This window comes from Pholcus phalangioides, unplaced genomic scaffold (genome assembly GCF_987345545.1).
Source record: "Pholcus phalangioides strain wild (caught in Gottingen) unplaced genomic scaffold, Ppha-v1.0 ptg000001l_1, whole genome shotgun sequence".
Lineage (NCBI taxonomy): Eukaryota > Metazoa > Arthropoda > Arachnida > Araneae > Pholcidae > Pholcus > Pholcus phalangioides.
Window position 1 is genome coordinate 23,182,639 of NW_028301594.1, and position 17,362 is coordinate 23,200,000.

The following is a 17,362-nucleotide window of genomic DNA, read 5'->3' on the forward strand; positions in this document are numbered from 1 at the left end:
TCGCAGCACATTTATAAATCATTCAAGTAACCCGCGGCACATTAACAGATCAGTTGGGTAAAAAACGGTACCATTACAGTTCGCTCAAGCGGCCCGCAGCACATTCACAGATCACTCGAACGGCCCGCAGTACGCTTACGAACCCGTTTAAGCCTGGTCAGCAGTCCCATCTTGGCTTCAAACTCTGTCCATAGACTTAGTGGAGGGAGACCCTTGAGGGCGGTCGGACACCCTCAGCACTCTCCAGCACGGACCAACTCAGCCGAGTAAATGGCTAATATCCCTAGCGGGACAGAGCCAGGTCGCTGCCTGGTAAGAAGAAGAACCAATGAAGTGTCCTTGCGCACTCTCCTAAATATTGAACACCCTTGGAATACATGCTATTCGTTAGCATTGGTATGCTCAGGGTCCCCCCCCCCCTTGAGAAAAGATTACAGTGTCATTTTACAGGAAAAAACGTAACCCCCCCCCCCCGCCCCCTCAGAAGGGGGAAAAAACTGAACTCCCCCGAGAAAATTCTGCGTACACCTATGTTCGTCAAGTTTTTGATTTCCAGCAAGTTCGGCAATTGGTTACACATCTATGTTTCAATTTTTAATACGTCCCCGTCCGCAACGTAGACGTGGGTGGGTTTTCAACATTCGGGGAAAATGACTATTCCGACCATTTTTCATCATGAATCGACAAGAACTTTGTTCGCCGTGAAATTCGGGGGATTTCTCAACACTTAACCCCATACGTGTATATCTCTCTCGGGTATATTATATTATTTATTTATTTTTCTTTCGAAGCTCACGGTCAAAGTTGACCTCTTGACCCCCCCTCTGGAATCGGTGTCTGTATTTTTCTTGTGAGGATCGAAATTTCGTTTCGACAATGAGGCGGTGCTGACTGAGAACATACTTCATGCTTTCAGCAAGATGAATCTTCCTCTATGACCGATACCATTCAAAGAAACATGTCCGGGTGAATAAAAAAAAAATTAAACAGTGATAATCTCGAAGGACATCAAAGGATGTGCATTAATCTTCTCCAGAAAATGCGTGATCTGTATAATGTATTCGGACTTGTCGAAAATAAAAATCACGTTTTTGTTTTTTTTTAATTTCTTTTCGCAGCGGCCATTAACAAATAATCTCGAGTAGGTGTTAGCCTTGACCATCCTCTATGTTCGAAAGCGAGGGGGGGCACCTACCTTCAGGGATATGCGGATGGAATTGATTTCCTCTGATAACCCTTCAGACATGTTCGACATTTTCCTTTGACTTCATGTCGATTTGTTTCAAAAGTTACTAGTTGTGTGTGTGCGTGTGTGTGCGTGCGTGCGTGTGTGTATGAACTTGAAGGGAATGAAGGCTTGTTGTTTCTGCTCCAAATACGGGGGAATCACAGTCGCAGTAGAGTCTCGATAGCTCAAAGTGAACGGGACACACACCACCACAGATTACTGAAAACTCGAATTATCCAAAAAAAAAAAAAAAATCGGCTTTTAGGAGGGTGAGGCCATTGCGGGTATAGGGAAGGGCGATGGGGTGACCGCCCATCCCCGTTAGTGAAAAAATTGTATTATTGGCGTAGGCGGAAAGGCGGAGGTGGACATTCACTCCCCGCGTTCACTTTCAACATCCTCAGGGATTCACCCCACCCCTACAAAGAGTCTGTATCTGCTAATGGGGGGGGGGGGGGGCTTAGACTTACGTATTCGTACTTACTCTTTACTACATCCAATGGCTTACTTTAGTGGCTCTCGAACATTTTCTAGCGCTGCTCTCCAGAATATTCTGGAAAAGAATCACTTCAAGGCACTGAACAAGCACAAATCACTGCTCCATTGGGGGAGGGGGGGGGTTCTTCAACGCATGGCCCGCCGGACACTTGCAGCCTGCTGAGTCCTACATCATTCATTCTTGAGTAAAACATCAAATGTGGCCCGCGGTGTTTCAGCGGTTGAAGACTCCTGCACAACACCAACCCCTCATGATTCCACTGACAAACGTTGGCGTCGGTGCCCTTAGAAGAAGCAACGCATATTTTGATGAACCACTTTTTAGATTCACTAAGATTAGATCTGCCAAGACCGATGGCTACTTCATATGGGAAGCTGACAAGGAAGCTCTCATTTCCCTGAGGCCCGATAAGAAATATGTTATTATATTTTTACATTTTAAATTTACTATAGAAGGGTCTGTGGGGAAAATTCTGGCATAGAGGGGGGGGGGGGTTCACCTCCCGAAGAGCCCAGCATAGCGCATCAAGAACACTTAAAACTAAAATTACTCGCATTCGGTTGAAGAATCAAACAAAAGAATTACGTAAAGCTCTCTGGAAATAGATTTCGAAAAACTCCAACACCCAACTCGGATAACAACTAACCTCAAAACTTTCGAGATTCTAATATACAGGAGGTATTTGCCCCCCCCCCATATTAAATGGACCAGGCTCTATCCCCTGAGACGTACGCGGGGTACAGATAATCAAAAATTAAATGAAAATATCGGGGGCAAAAAAACTCCACAAGCTGTTCTAATCAGTTTCTGCGGATTAAAATGCTTTTGAAGGTTAGAAACTAAAAATTTTCCCTGTGGTGTGGAAGAGATTCTCTACCTCTCCTCACACCAAACCACCAATTCATTACTCATTTCACTAAAGGTAAGTCCTGCGTACGCCGCTGCCTAGGCCAGAACTTCCGAGCTCTTAGGCTAGAACTTTTTGTTGCTCTTCTTCTACTCTGTAAATCAGGGTAGCAAATAAGTGGCTAGCGGGCCATTGGCACAGGAACTTGGGGGTTCAACGTGATTGCCTTCTCTAATAATTTCTGGATATACAATCCATATAAGCTTCCCCCAGCATTCCTCCCCCACAGCATCGGGATCCTGTAATAGGGAGATTAAGGAGCCATGATTTTCGAGAGTAGATATGAAAATCGGTCGTGAGGTACTTTGACTTAGGCTGGGAGACTTGGTACATCACGGTTCTGACCACGGACATTGGAGTAAGCGTGTATGTATTCGCCCCCCCCCCACCCGAGGCTACGAGAACGAAAATCTCACTCGCCGCGTACGGATTCGACAATTCGCATGTAGATAACCAGTTCCGTAACTAGTGGAGAGCCGGCGGGGTCTGGTGCCCGGGCGCCGGACCAGAGGGGGCGGAAATTTCACCCTTTAACCTCTCCTTCAACAAGGGGGTGCCAAAATGCATGCTTGCCCTGGCTGACCATGCATCTAGTTGCGGCCCTGAATATAACCGGGAGAATACTCGGGATAGACTAGTGGTGAGACAGTACAAGGGATCATAAGCAGAGCTGTCTTGAAACATGGGTTCACTCAGGGACGGCCAGCACCTTATGTTTCTACAGCTAGTGGTGGTATGGGTTCTTCATACGTCCCCTTGCGCTCTCTCAACACCAGCTATAGCAGACTACTATAACGGGTGTTGCTACACCCCTGTTGATTATAAAGAATGAAATTGTAAGGGGGGATAAGACACGGATGCGTATCAAGTGGAACTCGGTGTATAATTTAACATTGGTTGCACCCCCCCCCCTCCTATTCGTAGAAACATCATATTACCTGGTTCAGATTTCATTTTGGAAAACAATAGCTAATGGTTTCCATCGGAATGTGTAATTAAAGTCTAATTTGCGTGATACGACTATTTTTCCACTTTATCTTTTTTTCGCAATCTACGCGATGACGTCACGTACGAAATCCATCATTCCCATGTAATATGAAAATTTTTCAACTACTCAATTCACGAAAACTTCCATATATTTTTTCGCCCTCCCTCATACATCATACATCCACATTCGTAAATAAAATAAAAAAAATATATAAAAAAAAGCCATTAGTGACGACAATTGCAAGCATTAGAATTCTTATCCAAAAGGAATTATATTATTCCTACAAATGATAATATTTCGCCATAAATCATCATCGCTCATCATAACGATGAGGAAAACCCCGGGCTTCCCCCACACATTTGCATCAAAAACAATTCGGGGAAACAAAACTCCGTGAGTAGGTCGAAAAAGTCACATTTTTTAAAGAATAATTTACATATATTTTAATTCAAGAAAAGGAAGAAGACGGGACACACACAAGAGGATTCGTTGTAGAAGATCATTTCGCCATCAACGCAGGTGTGGGACACCATTATGGGAATCGAAAACGATCCATCACAATCGTCGATTCATCAAGAATCAACCGAGTAATTATATACATATCACATGGCATATTTTTTTTATTATTATTATTATTGATTATTATTATTACCATCGATGTCATTTCGAAAATCTCTTCTCTATTATGATGCTACATTTCAATATTATTCGTAGATGACGTCATGCATATTGATTATGGATCGCTGAGATGTACTGGGAGAGAGAGAAGAAGAGAGGAATTCATTATTTAACTAGATTTACCTTTAACACTATCGATCATGGTTATGTTGCATCTGAGCCGGATACAAAGTGTTACTCGGTGTTCGGTGTTGATACGTATCAGAGAGATGTTACCTGGAAAGAGAGAGACTATGTGGACGGTCTGTGGCCTTGACCGTTCGTTTAATGATAATCCTTGATCTTTCGTTCGGAGATTTTTCGGAGCCTTATCTACTAATTACACGGTCGCGTTTAAATTATGACCGTATTCGTATATAAATAGCACGTCAAAGTCCATATAATTATATAAGAGAGTCTTTGATTATATTTTTTTTTCTCAACATCGAATTAGTATTTATTAATTAGGATGACTCCAGCAGAGATCGGTGGTCAGCGGCGTCGGAGATGGGGGTGCTGTATTATTGTAGCATGGGGGAGTGGGGGGACCGAGCATCCTCGGAATTCATTCGGAAATCAAAATTTTCTACAAGAAACTCAAGTCGAGCACGCACACCAGGGGCTCATTTATGGTTTTGCCGCCCGTGGTCTGCATGAATTTTGCGCCCTCCTCCGAATCTAGTCTGGTTTCCGTGACCACTCTGCTGTTCCATGAATTCACCTTCCTATTCCGCTGGGGGCCCTTCCCCCCGAGCCCTATAAATGCTTCTGTGTCTCTGAACTCTTTTGGTCACTCTCTCGTATTTGCGTTCTCTTTTGGGCACTCCCATGTTAAACGCTCTCTAGGTCACTCTTTTTGGTCACTTATTAACGAAACTGCATTAAGAGTTTACTTTCAACCAGCTTTGCTCAATGGCCTGGTTCTTCTCTCTCTCTCTAGTACAGGATATAGCGCCCCCCCCCCCACAATCTGGAGCAAGGGGCCCCAGGCTGGGATCTTTTGCAGAGCCCTCTTTTAGTGAACTCATAAGAAATTATATCAATATGTTCGGCCGTTCCCGCCTTTACAGGCATACGGCAAAGCGGGTTAGACGCAGCGATCACAATTTCACAGCGATAAAAGCAAACAACTCTCTCGACAATATACTGAGTCATAAGAAGATATAGCAAAAAATGAGGAGAATCATCCCGCGGCCCTGGGCTGGAGCCTTGTTATGCCACTCATAAGGGTGGGGCGGGCATGTTCTCCTCTTTTGGGGATTCACATATTTACACACGCTCTAGGTTAGTGTTTCCCAATAAAGTGGTCAGCGCGTAGTGAAGGTCAATTTACCACTGACTGAGGCGTATTTTCGGTTTCGCCGCTTGTGGGCTACCTGAATTTTGCCGTCCCTCCCTCATTCTAGTTTAATTTCCTTGACCACTTGAATTCACTGCCCTTTGCAAAATCCGCTTGCCCCCCCCCCTTACCCCGCCACCTGTAAATATGCCTATATATGTTCTCTAAAAGTCTTTCTTTTGGTCACTTACATGCCTGCATTTGGTCACTAACATGCTTGCGTATTCTTTTTGATCACTCACATGCTCGCACACTCTCTAAGCCATTCTCATGTTCACACACTCTCTAGGCCATTGTTTTGGCAATTCACACTCTTGCACACTGTTTTGGCCATTCACATGCTTGCACACACACACTTTAGGTCACTTTTTTAGCCATTCACATGATTGTTCACGCTTTTAGCCATTCACATGATTGTTCACGCTTTTAGTCATTCATATGCTTGCTCACGTTCTAGGTCACTCTTTCTGTCATTCACATACTTACAAACTCTTCAGGCCACTCACTGACCTAGTCTTTCGCTCTCTCGGCCGAAGCGGATCCGTAGTTATAAAATTTTGCCGCCCTTCTCTCATTATGTTCTCATTTTCTTAGCCACTAATACCTAAAATTTGCCGCCCCTGCGCCCCCCTCCTGTAATGAGTGGATCCCCCCTGTAGTGAAGGTCGGTGCACTGCGAACCCCTCGTAATGAACATTTGAGGACATAACTTTAAGAACAGGTTAACTTTTAAGAACATTTGAACATAACCCCCACCTGTTCCATCACCTGTGGGCTATAAAAGTTTTATGACATGAATGTCGCTCTCCACTTGTTAATACAAGATATACAGAAGACTGGATGTTGTGAAGATATTTAAAAATTAACATCTCAAATACTAAATATCTTCACAACATCCAGTCTTCTGTATATCTTGTATATAAAAGTTTTGCAAAAATTCATTCCTCAAATTTGCTACCCAATGGGTTATATATATAGCAAAGCCTCCTATATATATAGATAGTTCTAGGAGGCTATCTTGAAGGCTTTGGTTATAGCCTGTCAACCTCCCTCCTGCAAAATATGCTACTGCCACCCACAGGTAAAAAACATTTCCGACGCCGCTGTCAGTGGTCTCCCAACGGGTAGGCAAAGGGCCCAATTTTCTCATCCTAAGAGGGGCCCCAAATTATTAGAATTTTTTTTTAATTGAAAATTTTTGATACATACATTTAACACAAAGAGCTCCATAAATGTGCGAAAACAGCTTTGCGGCTTCCGCCAAAACGGGGTTTCCTCAGTGCGCCAAGTTTAAATTGGCATCCGAGAACTACTATTTCATAGAAATGGATTACCTTTTGGGTTTGATAATACGATTAAATAATCGACGTTTGGATTTTTGAATTTGACTCTTGTCTACAACAGCGAGTAATTCCCGCTATAAGGAGTTTTTTCAATATTTTCTTTCTTCTTTGTTTCTGCTACTGATGAAGGAACTTCATATAGTTCTGAAACGCGTATAGCCGTGTCCGTTTTGGAATTTTGGGTAAACCCAAACGTCGATCACTCAATCGTATTACTATTTCATAGTCGTGAAAAAAACCATTTGACGATACTGCCTAGCGGGCACCATAGACCCATAATGGCATAAATGTGCCCATAGATCTGCCTCCCACCACATCCTGTAGTAGGGCTCCTAGGCTGAGATCTTTTGCGAGCCCTCAGGCAAGAGTTTTCACAGGCCTTCCTTTTGTGAATATAGCGTGGAAACAAAAATGATGAAAATTGTCCCGGCCAACTGAGGAGTCCTGTCAGACCCCCTTCCCCCTTTGTGAGTCGATTATTTAATCTCCGCAACTCTTTCAGTCGGGCACGCATGCATTATGCCTTCCTCGTGTAATTTTTAATAATTTTAAAAGACGAATTTAGCGTCCTCACTGGTTCAACGCGCGAGAGCACCAGTTCCACCTGCATCCTTCTCTTGGCTTGTGAAGAACCCCCTATGCTAGAGGGTTCGATGTCTGGCTTTTAGAGTTTTGGACAGAATTTTAAGATATTTGCTTTATAAATGTTAAGTCAGTCATTCAAATCAAAGTATTTTATCCCATTTTGCGGGCTTTCTAAAATTTAGCGGTCGCACCTTTCGCACCTGCTAAAGGTTCGGCCTTGCCTGGATTATATGAAAATTCATAAACGCATATGCAATTGTATATTTTAGCACTTTTTTGCGTATTTTTGGCATTCTTTCTATTAATTGCAGTGTACTAATGTTTTCGAGATTCTTTCTTTTTAAATTTTCTTCGAATTTCATCAAATTCCTAAAAATTTTTCAAGAAAATATTCTACTATTGAATAGACTTATTTTTCGGTAGTTTTTTTAAATGCAACGTGTTTTTCAGTTTTTGCTCACATTTTTTTTAGTTTTACCGCATATTTTTTTATTCTCTTGAGTCAGGCTTCAGTGATTTTAATACGGAATTTTTTTCATTTTTGTGGGCATTTTTAATTTTTAGGGGCATTTCAGCATTTTAAATGGTTTTTTTTTTGTAAATTCACGTATATTTTTGAATATGCTTATACATGCAGGGGGCATATTGAAGAATTTTTACACCATAATTTCCATTTTATGTATATTTCGATATTTTTAAATGTATATTTTCACAATTTTCATGATTTTTTTATTCCCATTTTTTGACATTTTCTTTTTTTCCATTTTTGCGTATACTTTTCAATAAAGGTTGTTTTTATTTTTCGCACATATTTTTGATTTCATGGTAGATTCCGGCATTTTTCAGTGTTTTATTATTTCAGAATTCTTAGTGCATATTTCAGCGTTTTTCAGTGACTGTTTCACCAATTTTAAACGCGTATAATCCGTTTTTCCAATAAAGATAGTTTAATAATTTTGTTTTCCTCCCGTCATTCTACTTCGTTATTTATAATTTGATTTTATAGTATTTTATTCTAATAAAGGAAATATTGCAGAGATGAAGGCACCAAAAAATTTTACTTCTGCGATTTTTTCTCAAAATAATTTTTAAATGTGTAAATGAATATTTAAAATAACATTTTCTCTTACATTAAATGGATATATAATTTAATGAAATAAAAATAAGAATCAAATGAAATCGAACAAAGGTTAAAAATATATACAGTAATTTATTTTTAAAATGAACAGCATATAGGAAAAAAAATCATTAGTTTTGATTTTGAATTCTTTTGGTCTTGTTCTGTTTGTACTAGATAGCAGCACGAATCGGACAGTTTTGACTAAGCTTGTATGATTAGTGCTGCCATCTATCAAAAATTGCGTGAGACAAAAAAATTAAAAAGAGGAAAAAAAATATTAAAAATATAATATTAAAATGACAATATTAAATATTATCATTTTCTGAGATTTCAAAACCCTTGTTTGGCCTGCCAGGGTGCCAGGACCACCCTGAGAATAAATATGCGGGGGAGGGGGGAAGGGGGTGTCTCTGACCATGGCCCCCACATCCTGAAGCAGGTCCCCTAGGCTGAGATCTTTTAAGAAGATCGAAAATGAAGAAAAAATTGAAATGTATCTGGGGTGACTCGAGAAAAAATCCCTACCTGCGCAGGAACCATTTTTTACACCCTCTGACCAGAGGCAGATTTAACGCCGGGTGCACTAGGGACACGCTCGGGGCCCCGACATCTTAAGTGCTCCGAAAACATAAAAGATTAAATTTTTTTTCTAATTTAAGGGATCCTATATTTTCTTCTCCGCCCGGGGCCAGAACCGACATTATTTCCCTCTGCCCTGTCTTCAGATGCGGATTTAACGGTGGGCAACCCGACTTCTGAGGGCCTCCGAAAAATCGCAACTTTACAATTTTTTCTAATTCAGGGGGGGTCCAGATTTTATTATGCGCCCGGGCCTCAACTGACCTTAATGCGCTTCTGCCTCTGACCACGTTTTTTTTGGCGGGCAAAGCTTTTTTTCCCATCTTTTCGACTTGGATTTGGCACCTTGGGCGGAGATACGGAAAGGGAGCGTGGTGTCGACTGATCTAATGTATATACATATGTATATATGAATTGGCATTATCATTATCGTGACCCCCCCCAGCAATAATGACCATGATCCCCCCAGACTTCCAAGTCTATTTCCTCCTATGTTTGGCGCCCCTCATACCCCATGTCACCGCATGGGTCGCACTGCCCAAGGGCCATCCCTGAAAATGAGAGAGAGAAAAAATGAGAAATTACTAAATTTCTAAAAATACCTTTAAAAAATTGCTGTATTAATAATTTTTTGTCTATTTTAAAAACGCTTCTTGTTTTGAAGCCTGGAACAGCGCCGTCTTAAGAGCATCATGGGCTCCCGGGCAAATGATTCTTCTGAGGCCCTACGTGGTGAATTCTCGGAAATTCCAACCACATTTCATTTTTGTGAGGCCCCTTTTCTCTGGAGGCCCCGGGCCGTGCCCGGGTGGGCCCATGCGTTAAGACGGCGCTAGCCTGGAAACTAAAAATTTCTCTGGAAGAGATTTTCTGCCCCTCTCTCCCAAAATCTTTTGCGCCCCTTGAAAAGATCGAGTTTGCGTACGCCCTTAACCTCCCTTACGCGGATGATAACAGATGCCCTTACCAGACGGGGAATACGCATGATAATAAAGTCATTAGTTTTGATTTCAAATTATTTTGGGCTTGTTTTGTTTTTACTAGATGGCAGCACGAATCGGAGGCTATCAACTAAGCTTGCAGTGTCCGAAATCGTTAAAATAACATATAAGTAAATTTCACAAATCCTTGAAGTGAAATGCCTGATTAGTGCTGCCACCTAGCAAAAATGGAGTGAGACAAAACAATTAAAAATGACGAATTATATTAAAAAGATAATATTAAAATGACAATATTAAATATTATCATTTTCTGGGATTTAAAAAAAAAACACTGTTTAGCTTGCCAATGACAATAGCTAGCCTGACAATCCTGAAAGGATAAGCCCACCGGGCGCGATCATTGATTTCATTAATTGAGTTTTCATTAAGTCTGGAATTACTTCTTTCATGAATTCTGAAATTAATTCCTCCTTCTTTCTGACCTTTTTCTTTTCAATTGATGAAAGAAATTATCTCGAAAAACTTGGAAATAATTATTACCTAATGTAAGAAATTAGCTGAAAACAAGTAATAATTTATAATTGATTAAATAAAAATACGAAGAATTAGTTCCAAAAAATTCATGAAAGAAATAGTTCCAAAAAATTCATGAAAGAAATAGTTCCAAAAAATTCATGAAAGAAATAGTTCCAAAAAATTCATGAAAGAAATAGTTCCAAAAAATTCATGAAAGAAATAGTTCCAAAAAATTCATGAAAGAAATAATTCCAAAAAATTCATGAAAGAAATAGTTCCAAAAAATTCATGAAAGAAATAGTTCCAAAAAATTCATGAAAGAAATAGTTCCAAAAAATTCATGAAAGAAATAGTTCAAAAAAATTCATGAAAGAAATAATTCCAAAAAATTCATGAAAGAAATAGTTCCAAAAAATTCATGAAAGAAATAGTTCCAAAAAATTCATGAAAGAAATAGTTCCAAAAAATTCATGAAAGAAATAGTTCCAAAAAATTCATGAAAGAAATAGTTCCAAAAAATTCATGAAAGAAATAATTCCATAATGTATGAAAGAAATAATTTCAGAATTAATGAAAGAAGTCATTTCAGAATTAATGAAAGAAGTCATTTCAGAATTAATGAAAGAAGTAATTCCAGAATAAAAGAAAAAAAACAATTCCAGAATAAAAGGGAAAAAATCAATTCCAGAATAAAAGGGAAAAAAATCAATTCCAGAATAAAAGGGAAAAAATGAATTCCAGAATAAAAGAAAGAAATAATTCCAGAATAAAAAAAAGAAATAATTCCAGAATAAAAAAAAGAAATAATTCCAGAATGACAGAAATAACTCCAAAATTAATGAAAAAAATAATTCCAGATTGAAAGAATTCCATAATTCATTAAAAAAATAATTCCAGAATGAAAGAAATAATTTCCTGAAATAACTAGGAGTTTTCATTGATTCGAATCTCGAATCTAAAATGGAAAAAAATCACATGTATATATAAACCCTATTCATTCTAAACTCCAATGTATATATAACTTACAGACTTTACTATCTCAATCCTTGTATCAGCTCATCGTTTCCTAATTTTCGTCTCGTATACTTAATTTTTTCATTCTCATCTGTTATATGGATTATCAGTTTGGGGTGTTCCGACTATATTACAAATTTATACCCATTGATTTACCTTCAAAAAAACAGCAATCAGATTAATCACTAATGACTACAGATCATCAATTCATGAGCTTTATCGTTCACTAAATATCCTTCCATTACGACACCTTTATTTTTTCAAATCTATACTATCTTTTTTTTTTATTCTTGTACAAATTTATATTAAGAATTAATATAACCCATTGATATTGTTCTCACCATCAACTATATGTACAGTATTTTGTGTTCTCCCCTATATATACTCGTCATTCTATTTGTTATAATTGTACTGAATTTTTCTGTAAATATCTACTCTCTCTCTATAATGCTGTGATTGCCAGTATGAGCCAAGTCGGCTTCTTGGCAATTTTTTTCTTCCCCCGTTACTTGCATAATATTGATTTCTTAAAGAATAAAATATATTGATTGGTTGAAAAAACAAAACAATAAATCTAGAATTAATGAAAGAAATAAAGCTAGAATTAATGAAAGAAATAAATCTAGAATTAATGAAAGAAATAAAGCTAGAATTAATGAAAGAAAGAGTTTCAGAATTAATGAAAGAAAGAGTTTCAGAATTAATGACAGTTCTCGAATTGCTGAATTTACGAAAAAATTTATAATTAAAAAAAAAAAGTATTTTTGTCTCTAAATGACGGCCGCCCCCCCCCCCCCCACAACGCGTGGACTGGTTCAACCTAACCTGTCGCACAGCCATAAGGGCTTTTGGACTACAACAGCACAAAAAAACAAAACGCTATTCATATAACCTTCACTGGCCGCAGAAACAAGTTAAGACCAAACAATACGCGGATGATGAAGAGTAGAAAATTTAAACTAATTGCCCATAAAAAAAAATGAATACTTCTGCAATGTTAAATATTGGAATTTTCCAACAACCTGATATTACGTAGGATTTTGAAAAAAAAAAAAAATGTGCAGAAATACAGAATGCAATTTAATTGATGATTTAGAAAAAAAAAAAAAAAAAAGAAATTTCCGTCGAGCCGGAGTCGAACCAGCGACCTATGGATTTCTGAATCTAACCATCTACAGTCCACCGCTCTGCCAACTGAGCTATCGACGGATGACGATAGGGCTCTTAACTTAGTTTCTAAACAACCCTCATGTGACATCTAGCCTAATTTTATTTTTTACAGAAATAAAATCAATTCTAAAAATTTGAAATAGTATTATTCGAAACAAAACACGAATCCTCAATTTTTCTTTCTTACCATTTTGTTCTTCTTTCCTGAAATGATATTGACGATGTACGTATTCGGATGCATTTGTTTTACGATTTTTTTCAGCGCTATTTTTAGGCTATCTTTTCTTTTTTTAGGCTCTGAAAATATTTATTAAAATTATTATTCATTGATTTTATCTACTTTAATTACATTTTTATATATGTTATGAAACATTTTTCCCCCACATTAAAATTTTTTTCAGAAAAGAAGTTTAATAAGAATAAAAACTATCCTCCACCCAATAGATTGTTTTCAGCAGAAGTCAAGTCATCTTGTTTATGTCGTCTGATACATGTTATGTAACGATTTTTTTCATTCTACCTTTATCTCATTTGTGTCGGAGGCAGTTCTTAGTTATCTGTTAGTCAGGATTTCAACCTTAAATTTTAAACATGTCGGACGTGGATACTCTTATAGAGCTCGGTTTCTCTAAAGAACGCGTGCTTGTAGCCTTGCAAGCAACCGAGAACCAGGGAATAGAGGCCGCGGCGGATTGGTTATTGGCTCACGGAATGGAAGTAGATGAGGCCGAGATCATCGAAACCGGAAAGTCGGCTCCTCCTCCAGAAGTGACAGCCGAACTCCAGACAGAGACTGCATTGGGCGGTGGCGCGAATCTTCCGGACCTGCTGCCGAATCCGGACCCGTCAGCGGTTGGAGAACCAAAGAAGGATGAGCAGGATGTGGCAGACGACGACGATGATGATGAGGAAGAGACTCCCCAGGCCGCTTGCATGCGTTGCGACGTCTGCGGCAGATGCTTCGCCGATGCGTCTGGGGTGCAGAAGCACGCCGCCCGTACATCCCACGATGAGTTCTCGGAGATAACAGCCGACCAGGCCGAGAATATCGAACCACCGAAGCAACAGCTGACGGAGGAAGAGAGGCAGCTGCGTCTGAAGAGGGCCGAAGAACTGATAAAGCAACGCAGGGCTGAAAAGTCCGAGAAGGAGAAGCAAGAGAAGCTGGAAAAGGAAAAGATCCGCCGCAAAACCGGGCAGGAGCTCCTGAGCATGAAGCAGAGATTCAAAGAGGAGGAGATGAAGCGCGACGCCGAAGAGAGGAGGCGAGAAAAAGCAGAGGCGAAGCTAGAGCGGCAGCGCATCCTCGAGCAGATCGAAAGGGACAAAGCGGACCGGAGGGAGAAGTTTTCTATGAAGGGGCCCCAACCGGCACCTGTCGCAGCTGCTGTTCCCGTAAGCGTTGTGAGCCAGCCAAAGACTGAGTACACTGAATGCCGCTTGCAAATCAGACTTACCAATGGTGAAACGTTGAAGGAAACATTTCAGCCGAACGAACAGTTAGCCGCCGTGCGGTTATATGTGCAGCTCAACCGTACAGATGGCGACGGCGCTTTTTGTTTGCTGTCAGCGTTTCCACGGCAAGTGTACACCGAGGATGATATGGAGAAGTCACTTTCTTCTCTCGGTCTTGTACCATCGGCGGTTCTCATGGTGAAGCGACAGTAATGGTAGTGTAATTTGCGACCCCGAGACTTATTTGAAAATTTTTGGTTGGAATTCAAAATGTAGGAGGATTATTTTATGTGCTTACAGTTTCTCTTATGATTTTGAAAAACGGGAAAAAAAATTCATTTCGATGAAGTCAATTGATTTTTTTTCTTCTACAGCTTAGTTATCGATTATGGCTCGTGAATTGTTTATTAACATGATGAAGCATGATGTTTGATGAAGTTTGATGTTTCTCCAAAGAAAAAAGAAGAAAAAAAGAGACTATAATCGGTATTCCATCTGAAAAATTGCTTGTGTATTTTTTTATTCTCACTATTAAATATTATATGCGATTGGCATTTTTTGTGTTGTAAGTATGTCAAGTGACTAGCTTATTTTATTTTATGTAAAATTTGTAGCCATTGATGCCAATCTTTGTGAATTAATTATACAGGGTGGATACTATCAACCGTCCGATAATTACACATGCGATTCTTTGTTAAAAACTAATATACAAAAGGGGCCGTTCAAGTATTACATCGTCATTGATGGGGGGGGGGAAGAGAAAGAAAGGGGGTTTCCGATTTGCTGACTTTTGATGGGAAGGGGGGGGGGGGGTTGGATAATGCTTACGTCATCAACCACCCTTTATGAAAATATGAGTTAGTATTCAGAGGGGCAGAGCTGATAACGAAATTTTACTGAGAAGTGGGGGGGGGGGGGGCAAAAATAGCTAAAAATTTGCTTACGTAATACTTGAACGACCCCAAAGTGTTTACCATTCTAGGATGAATTCAGACAAATATTAATTCTAGAATACTAATTCTACATCTCAGAAATGCAGATGTACAGGCAGTTAGCTTGCAATTTTTCATTTCAGTTAGTATTTTTGGGTTAAGGGAGTTATAATGTGTTGAAATTTAGTGATGTCTAAGTTGCATGCCAAACACCCAAAGAAAGAAAAGTTTTTCCTCCATGCAGCAGGTTGTTGCTAATTGAACATGAACTGAAATATATTCAACCCCGTTAGAAGTCAAGTTCAGTTACTTTCTTTCACGATTGGCGCTTTTTACTCTTTGTGTAGCGTGATGTTAACTTTTTTATTACATGTTACCGCAGCCCCAGTTCATATTAGCTAATTTATCGCCAGATTTGTAAAGCGTTAGCCAAATGAGATCTATTGGAAAAATTGTTTTTCCGAAATCAATACACTTCATTTGCAAAATAACAGGTTTGCACAGCTTTAGGTTTCTTGACTGCGTTCAGGATTGTAGTATTGCTTTCAGCTTAAAAACGTTTTAAAAAAGTTATACTTTTGGTGCATATTTGGCAGGATTCGAAAGTGACTTCATCAATTTTTAATTAGTTAGAACTCCATAATTATTGGTCAAATCAAAAACACTGAAAACACTTTTCCATATTAGTTTTTCACAAAAAATCGTGTGTAATTATTGGACGGTCAATTGTAGAGTTCAAAAATAGAGTTCAGATTCTGAAGTGTCGTTCGTCAAAATTGGGAAGAGGGCAAAATGTTGTCTTTCTGTTTATGAGAAAAGAACAGAAGCAAATTGATTAGCAAGTCAAAAAAAAGCTGCAATATCACATTTTGGCAAAACATTGTTCACAAATTTGCCATCGTGAAATTTTGAAAAAGTGATGTAACATTTTGCCGTCTAAGCTCAGAATTAATAGCAATATATCTCAATTTCCCTTATTGAGATATGATGACGTCAAGTATGAAGCCGTAATTTTTATTTGATGACTCGGGATATTACTAGTATCAGTTGCACTAATTGAACAATTCTAAAATGGATGTGGAAGTAAATTAAGAAGTGTGCGTGGCTGGGAAACCACCTCTGGTACATGGACCATAGGTTGAGAAACACTGTCCTAAGAATCGTGTGCATGTTTTTTTTGTGAAAAGTGGTGCAAAATAATTTTTTATAAAACTTTTCTACGACCATTTCCATATTGGTGGACATACTGACACGAATTCCATAAATTTTGTGTTGCAGACTCAATTGCAGAAAAGGAAATGTTTCTATTCTGCAAAAAAATTTTGCAGAATTTTTATAATATCAATTTCCAAGCTTCTAATACTAATTTTTTATTGCGATATTGGCCTGGCACTTGGTATTTGTCAAGCCCTGTCCAGTAGTGTATTGCTAATTTGATTCAAAAAGTTTCTTTGCCCCTGTATCCACATGTATAGTGGAACTTTCTATTCACAAGCTTAATTTGTTCCTCCAATGTGCTCATCTGAATCGCTCGTATATCGAGTCAAACTTCCCTATATAAAATAATGAAAATTCATAATTTGCCTTACAATTATTCATTCGCATAATGGCAAATAAAAACATCGCTCAATCAATAATACAGCAGTGCTGTATTATTGATTGTGCTGCACAATATAATACATAAAATTATATATACAAGAAAAAACATATAAATATAATGCCATTAATAAACACAATACGATAATGTTTAAAAACTAAGGTATTCCAAACGATGAGAGAAATTGGGGGGCAGTTAAGGATGATTTATGGGCTCACTGTTGTCTACAAACTTATGCGTTCTGTATGACTGAAAAGAAAATCCTATCCAATGACACTTTTTGAGGATTTCTTGGAAATGGTTATAAAATTCCTTAATACTAAATACCATTGACCAATGCTCATTCTTTTACTTGTTCACATCATCGTCATCATTTTATGACCACTTTTGGTCAGAATCATCTTTTACTTTGTGACATTTCATTTGACCATTGCGATGCATCTCATAGTTTTAAATTTGTCAAAGCCATTGGTTTATACGACAAATTATAGT

At 38.7% G+C, this 17,362-nt stretch overlaps 1 protein-coding gene and 1 non-coding gene across 2 annotated transcripts; one reads left to right on the forward strand and one right to left on the reverse strand.

Annotated features, from left to right (window-relative positions):
* Window positions 1-12,836: 12,836 nt before the first annotated feature.
* Window positions 12,837-12,925, reverse strand: TRNAY-GUA (transfer RNA tyrosine (anticodon GUA)). The gene is given in 2 exon segments: window positions 12,837-12,872; window positions 12,889-12,925. It is a non-coding gene; the product is annotated as a tRNA-Tyr (tRNA).
* Window positions 12,926-13,339: 414 nt separating this feature from the next.
* On the forward strand, window positions 13,340-14,895 carry LOC149090105 (UBX domain-containing protein 1-like). Its single transcript, XM_089232331.1, has one exon. The coding sequence runs from the start codon at window positions 13,478-13,480 to the stop codon at window positions 14,552-14,554; it is 1,077 nt and encodes a 358-aa protein (XP_089088457.1). The 5' UTR covers window positions 13,340-13,477; the 3' UTR covers window positions 14,555-14,895.
* Window positions 14,896-17,362: the final 2,467 nt, after the last annotated feature.

Bases quoted from the DNA above. Each gene is read 5' to 3' on its own strand.
- LOC149090105 (XM_089232331.1), top strand. From the start codon at position 13,478: ATGTCGGACGTGGATACTCTTATAGAGCTCGGTTTCTCTAAAGAACGC.